The sequence below is a fragment of the Arachis duranensis genome, chromosome 7 (assembly GCF_000817695.3).
Source record: "Arachis duranensis cultivar V14167 chromosome 7, aradu.V14167.gnm2.J7QH, whole genome shotgun sequence".
NCBI lineage: Eukaryota > Viridiplantae > Streptophyta > Magnoliopsida > Fabales > Fabaceae > Arachis > Arachis duranensis.
Window position 1 is genome coordinate 31,680,259 of NC_029778.3, and position 7,277 is coordinate 31,687,535.

General features: G+C 33.2%; 1 protein-coding gene across 1 annotated transcript; it reads left to right on the top strand.

Annotated features, from left to right (window-relative positions):
• The first annotated feature begins 6,087 nt into the window (after positions 1-6,087).
• Positions 6,088-7,067, top strand: LOC127740602 (uncharacterized). The gene is made up of 2 exons (XM_052251727.1): positions 6,088-6,185; positions 6,282-7,067. The coding sequence occupies exons 1-2, from the start codon at positions 6,105-6,107 to the stop codon at positions 6,582-6,584; spliced, it is 384 nt and encodes a 127-aa protein (XP_052107687.1). The 5' UTR covers positions 6,088-6,104; the 3' UTR covers positions 6,585-7,067.
• The last annotated feature ends 210 nt before the right edge of the window (positions 7,068-7,277 follow it).

Consider the following 7,277-nt stretch of genomic DNA (forward strand, 5'->3'; position numbering starts at 1 on the left):
GGATCGGATAGAGCAAAAACCCGCCCGTACCCGCCCCGTTGCCACCCCTACTTACAGAGGTATGACGTGAATACTCAGCCATAAGTTTGGACAACGTGGTTAATTTGGTTTTGCTTTGAAAAGGCCTTACTTGGACTGAATGCTAGGTTACTTCGCAAGCGGGTAGAAACTGACATATGAGCTCATGACCTGCATTAAGACTAGATATGCATCATATTTGTTTGTTGCATATTTGCCTGTTATACTTTCTATATTTGTATGTGTTTACTTGTTGTATTTCACTTCTTGCAACCCCTGTTTGGTTACTATTACTCTGTGTTTCATGTTATCTATTATTCTTGTATCTTATGATCAAGCACTATCGATAGGTAATAATGCGGAAATAATGAATTTAAATAACAACCCCGGCCTTACTAAGAACCTCAAGTTTTAATCCCTTCTCATCACCTTTAGATGGAGACAAAAGTAATGTTCTATAAGCTTGACCCTCCGTTTATCTACGAGGACCCGACACTCGCAAACTACTATGTTTTTGGCGTAGAGCCTCCTGTTTGTTTGTACGTACTACAGGACAGACCCTTCACACACCTAATAGATAGCCCTGATTTTGACTCGGATCAGCCATACGATTTCCCTCTTTCTTGGTTACATCCTGATGGCCACGGTCATCTATTTCCTGGTCTACCGATTCATGCTTAGCCTCTATATTAGGTGGCACCTGAGCCTGACACAGGTGAAGGATACCTTCCAAATCCACCTCCAGATGTTGTCATACCTCCGATACCTCCAACACCACCATCATCAGCTGAGCAGCTGCAGGTATAGTTCGGCCCACTAGACGAAGCCTTAGCTCTTGCATATGCCAATGGACCTGTACTGGGTGGTGGGAGTAACAGTTCATCAAGTGGAGTTCTATTCCAAATGGGTCATAGGAAGAAGATCCAGAAGAGGAGTTACCACTCTCTAGGAGTGATGCATTTGTGGGCGAATCACATGGAGGCCTATCGAATGATGATATTTGAGTTTAGTTTGGAGAATGTCAATTGGTATTCTTTTTGCGGCATCCCTGCTTAGTACGTTTCAATTTAGTCTCTCTTTTTGTTGGTATATAGGAAAAGTAGGAAGGTCTAGAAGTGCTAGGCTAGTCAGAGCACTAGTTAGGTGACTTTTTGTATAGGCTAGGGCCTAGAGATGTCATATGTTCATATATGTATATATTTATTTTATGAGGTGTATACTGAAAAGGTCTTTGAACGCTATACTATGGCTTGGTTTAGTAAAGCTTTTTGAAGAGGTGCTTGTGCTTTTAAAAGCTCAAGCTTCTAATTTTGTGTTTGGTAAGACCATGTGCTTGTGCTTGCAGCTTTTAAAAGATCGGGGCACTTTTGAAAGCACCTAAGATAGAGTTTTTTAAAGTTAGCTTGTGCTTTTCAAAGTTTAAAAGTCTAATATAAACTTGCATGTTAACTAATTTTCAAATGTAATGCTCACATTTATGTCTATTATAGTATTTTTAAATTTTAAAAGCTATTTTACCAAACATAATTGTTGTTGCTTGTTTTTATTGAAATATATTTTAATTTAATTTACCAAACATCAATGCTACAACTTTTAAAAAATCATCTTTTAAAAATTAGCTTTTATAAGCTACTTTTAAAAAGTAAAAACTTTACCAAACTAAGCCTACGAAGATGTGTGAATATTTCTGTTCATATTTATGTTTGTGATGTTATTTACTTTTGTACGCTCATGATGATAAATTGTTCAATGTTTTCAAAGAAAAATTTACCCATAAAATAGCAACGTGTTAACAACGAATTAGGCTTGTATAATAAATATTAGATAATATGTAGTAAGGTAAGTTAGTAGAACCTAGTTTTTGGTGTGATTATGACATACTAGGAGTTTGATCATTATAGAAATGCTATTCAACTTGCCCAAAATGATGTCTTTCATGAGCACACTAAACACATTGAGAATAACTGTCATTTTGTACAACAACGACTTCTCATTAATACTATTCGTCTAATTGTTATTGGGACTATGAATTAGACCGCTGATATTTTTACCAAGACTCATCATCCTACACATTTTTGGAATCTAGTATCCAAATTCAAGATGGTCACCTGAGGTTCTAGTTGAGTTTAAGGGAGGGAGGGAGGGGATATTAGAGTATCTATTATTGGATTAGATTAGATATTAAAGTGGATTAGGTTAATGTAGTTGAAGGTTTGTAAATTAGGTGTAGAGTTGTTAGTGCAGTAGGTTAATATCAGTATAAATATGTGTATATCAGATTAAGTAATGCAGAAAAACACATTTCACTTAAATATGTATTTGTATCTTTTAAAATTAATCAAGTAAAAAAATGATAAATTTTGTTGGTCATATAATAATTTATTTTATCGCTTTGACTCATTAGGAGATTGGATTATGGAAAGGTTTATTAGTTGTATATTGGATTTAGGTAGTGTTGAGTTAAGAATTGATTTGGTACTTGATGAGTAGATATTTTATACGCTTTTTGACATCATTTTCATATAGTTTTTAGCATGTTTTATTTAAGTTTTATCAAGTTTTCATAGGTTTTAGTGTAAAATTCACATTTTTGGATTCTAATTTGAATTGTGTTTTTATGCAATTTCAAGTAATTTCTGTCTCAAATTAAGGAGCTGGAGCAAAAGTTTGATTCAGAGACAGAGAAAGTGCTGCAGATGCTGTCAGGATCTGACCTCCTTGCACTCGAAAGAGATTTTCTGGAGCTACAAAAAACCAAATGGAGCGTTCTCAACGAATATGGATAGCTAACATCCAGAGCTTTCTAGCAATGTATAATAGTTTATACTTTGCTTCAGAATTGAAGGCCTAAAACTGGCTTTCAATGCCAGCCTCCAGCCCTATTCTGGCATCCAATGCCCACAAGGAGGAGACCAGCGTCCAACGCCCAAAAGGGGGCTCCTAGCCAGCGTTCAACGGCCATAGAGAGTCTTAGCACATGGGAGACACTAAAACTCAACCAAAACACTCACCAAGTGGGCTCCAAAAGTGGATTTTCACACTAAAAGACTGTTTTACCCTTCTTATGTAATCCTTAGTCATTAGGTTAATATATATAGTAGAAGATCAACCATGTTAAGGGAGATCTCCAGCATACTTTACATTTTTTGTTGTATTTTCTATCAGTATGAGTTTCTAAACCTCCTAGGTTAAGGAGAGGAGCTCTGCTGAGTTTTATGGATTAATAAAAGTACTGTTCTATCTTCAATCCGTGTTTGATTCTCTATTCTAAGATGTATCTTCGTTCTTCAACCTTATGAATGCGTTAAACCAGCACAAGGTTATCTCTATTCTACATGGGTTCAGCGAGCGTCTTTCATAGGATATCAATGAACCACTAGCTTGATTATACATCTCTTAGACAACCATGGCTCGCTTAGGTATTACTTGGACGACCCAGTGCACTTGTTGGTTCAGTTGTGTGGAGTGTGTGATTCTGCGCACCAGTACTTTATGATGACAAATATAATTAACTATTCCCTATTATAACTAACTATTATGATGAGCATTATAGAAATCAATCTTATTAAGCCAAGTTAGAAAAGAATTCGCACAGTCAAGACAGCAAATAATGCACTCTAAAATTAGATCATATTCATATAGACAGCTGCTGCACATGAAGAATGAAGAATCAAGATGAAAAGAATCTTCATTCAATACCAACAGTCTCAAGCAAATGGTGCAACATCTAGTTGATGTGAAAGGGAAGTTATTCCTACATTAAAGAAGGAATATGAAGCTCTATATAATGATGGATTATCAAGGAAAAAGGCAACTATTTATGTGCCTATTGAAAAACATAAAAAACAACCTTTGTGTTCTTTGTTTTTGAGTGTGTTCTTATTTTTCTTTTATCTAGATTCAAGCTTATTTTGAGAAATACAAAAAATAAAGAGAGTAGTGCAGCTATTTAACTTTAATTTGAGTGTTTTGATTTTAAAAGTATGCTGGATTAGAGTGTACTTGATTTTTCTTAACTATGTTGGGTTAACACCTAGATAATTTACTAAGCTTGGAATAGCTTAAGTGGTTTATAAGAGTGCGAGTCTCTTGTTATTGGTAATTGTAATCTATCTTAATTATAGTGAAAATTCTTCCATTATTATAGTAAAGACTAAACGTAGGTCACATTATACTTCGTTGCCGAACTAAAATAGTCGATCTATTCTCTGCAAATTATGTTCTACTACAAATAAAATAAAAATATTTTTTTAAAAAAACTAAAATTCTGCGTAACTTATTTATTTAAATTTAAAAATGATTTCTTGATTCAATTCTCTTTCTTAATTCACTTAAAATCCTTCGGGTAGATAATTAAGCTATTGTACCAAATATTGATAGACGAATGAGGGGCACGTCAATGGTTTCTGAGGAACATTTACCAAGTAGAAAGCTTTTTGTCATAATTTTTAAGTCCTTTTTGTTTTGGTTAAAAAATTTTCAAATATTATTTCAATAATTTATCTTAAAAATTACAATTGTTGTCTTAAAAATAGGCAAAATCACATGAAAAAATGGGAGAAGAAAACAAAATTTGAGGATTAATCTTATTTCCTTTAATTTTATGTAGTGATAACTTATGAAAACTACTAAAAAACTAACATATATATATGCTGCTATGTGGGATTAGTTTGTATTTATCGTTAAAGCTTTTCGAATAATATATATTCTTGGACGTTTAAAATTGTGTTACCTAACATGTTCACATGGATGAATCCCCCCTCCCCGTTGGAGGTTGGTTTTATCAATAATGAAGCATGTTGGTCCCATTATGTATTATTGACTTTTGCTCATCGCGTATTTTCATTTTAAATAATAAGTAACGGCAACACCTAAAAGCTAGACTGTGTCCATATTATCATATATATATTATATATATAATTATTAATTGCGGGCCAAAGTTTGGTGGGAGTTACTAACACAATGAGATGACGATCGTGTTTCTGTCCATACATGTCAACCTTCTGTATGTTTTATGCATATCACACTGCATATGCTAAGATAAGGTTTTCAATTTCTTTGACACTTGATATATCCACATTTAATAACATACTGTAAACTAATAGATAACGCATTCATGTGATATTTATCTTAAACTAATAATGGGAGTATAGATAAATATCAAATAACATGATACTAAAATAATAAGATAAGCTTTAATATTTTCTCTATGAGATGATGTTGTATTAGTATCCACATAATTAATAATAACAATATTATTATTATTATTATTATTATTATTATTATTATTATTATTATACCATGCAGGGTAGTTTGTGAATCGGATTTTGAAACTGTATTCGGAAGTTGATTAAGTGAAGGACATAGCTTGTTTGGTTGATAAATGCTTGCTTGTTTGATTTATGTTTCAATAAGTGTGGCTAAGCAGGGTTGAATTAGCATTACTAGTTATATTAGATGTGTAATGATGATTTATTGTTTAATTAATTTCATTTACATTGCAAATGTGTGATTGATTGTAGTGTTTGAATCTGTTGGTTTTGAAAAGTGAAGTCGCTTTCCAAAGTTAACTAGCTTGTCATTTTTTTTGAGAACTAGCTTGTAATCCGATTGTACATGTTTTTTTGCTCTTGTTATGAGAACTTGCACGTGTTTCATATGAATTCCAATAATGTGCTGTTTTTTTGTTTTTTAATTATTCTTTTGTTTGAAGTTGGATAATCTGTTTAAAAGATAGTGTTAGTCTTAAATGCATTTATTTCGTTCGTGTCCTGAATTCTTGCAAGTGGCCGCTAAATGAAGTAGGAGATGCACTATTTATTTATTCATTCTGTTGTAAATGAAGTGTAGGATTGGCAAATTGTGCTGGAAAGAAGCTTTTCAAAACTCTTGTTCTATTCTGTTTTTGTTTTTATTTTGCTTTTTAATTATTTTTTAATTATTAAATTCTTATTACTAAAATATAGACACAATAGAACAAATCATATCTCAACAGTATTATATGCAATTTTTTTCCTCAATCAGTGACAGTGTGTCGTATTGTTTCTTTCATTATGTAGAATCATTCGCTTGGAAGACCATCACGTATGGATGAGTTTTTTGAGCACACTCATATTCGCAAAGAGGATAGGATTCAATGGGTTGATGAACACCCTCGAAAGACAAAGGTAACTTACCTTTATTAATTGTAACTATTTTATTATCTAATTGTTATGCATTATTAATACTTATAGTAGTTTATAAATCATTTCTCCTCGTTGTAGGATATATTTCAAGAGCGTATGTTTCAGGTTGAGCAAGAGCGGCAGGCTGTTATAGAGGCTGGTGTAACTGATCCACCGCCTATCTCTGAGGAAAGCATATGGATTGAGACAGTGGGTGGAAAACGAAGAGGTAGGGTATATGGTATGGGTGAGGTAAGGGACTCTTCCATGGTGCGACCTCGAGTTGATGGGCCTATCACGACCACCAGCGCTGATGTTTTGGATCTTAGAGAACGAATCACAATACTCAATAGGGAAGTTGAACAACATGCCGCTAAATATAGAGATCTTGAAGACCGCTAAAGGGAGAAAAGAGAGTGGCAACAGACTGTTGAATCCTTGTGTGAGGATCTCAACACCAGTAACTCACAGATGGATCAATTTAGTCATTAGTTGAGCAGCTTGACTGAGTATGTAAGAGACATGGGTCCTAGTAGTTCTGGATCACGTGTTTCCCTACCTCCTTCTTTTACTTTTCCAAGCTCAGAAAAGCACAGTCCCAGACCCAGGTAGAAAACTCCCACCTATTCTGCAGTGACCAGGACAACCACAGAGTTCTCAAATGGAGGATGATTCTGACGATTTTGATGACTCAGATGATTATTTAGACGAGTATGAGTAGGTTATTTAATTACTTTACTTTGAATATTTTGTATTATTAGTGGATTGCAATTTAAACGAATATAAGTCAAAGTTTAGTTATTTATCTTGTCTTGAGTCTTTATATTAGAGGGTTATTTATTATTTTGATAAGTTTGTAAACTCATTATCTAATATTTAGTATAAATTTTATTTTTATATTTAAAAGTTTATTTGTCTTGTTATTTAATATTCTGTATATATTTTATTTTTATATTTAAAAGTTCATTTGTATTAACTGTTTACTATTTTTCAAAAAGAAAAAAATAAAACATATAACTATTAAAATCGACAGTAAAGTTGTCGCTTTTAAAAGTTAAAATAGACAAATCTAAATAATTAAATCGACGGCGTCGT

Excerpts from the sequence above, each read along its gene's own strand:
- LOC127740602 (XM_052251727.1), top strand. The coding sequence starts at position 6,105 with ATGGATGAGTTTTTTGAGCACACTCATATTCGCAAAGAGGATAGGATT. Across the intron at positions 6,186-6,281 it reads AACACCCTCGAAAGACAAAG|GATATATTTCAAGAGCGTAT; the intron begins GTAACTTACCTT and ends TCCTCGTTGTAG.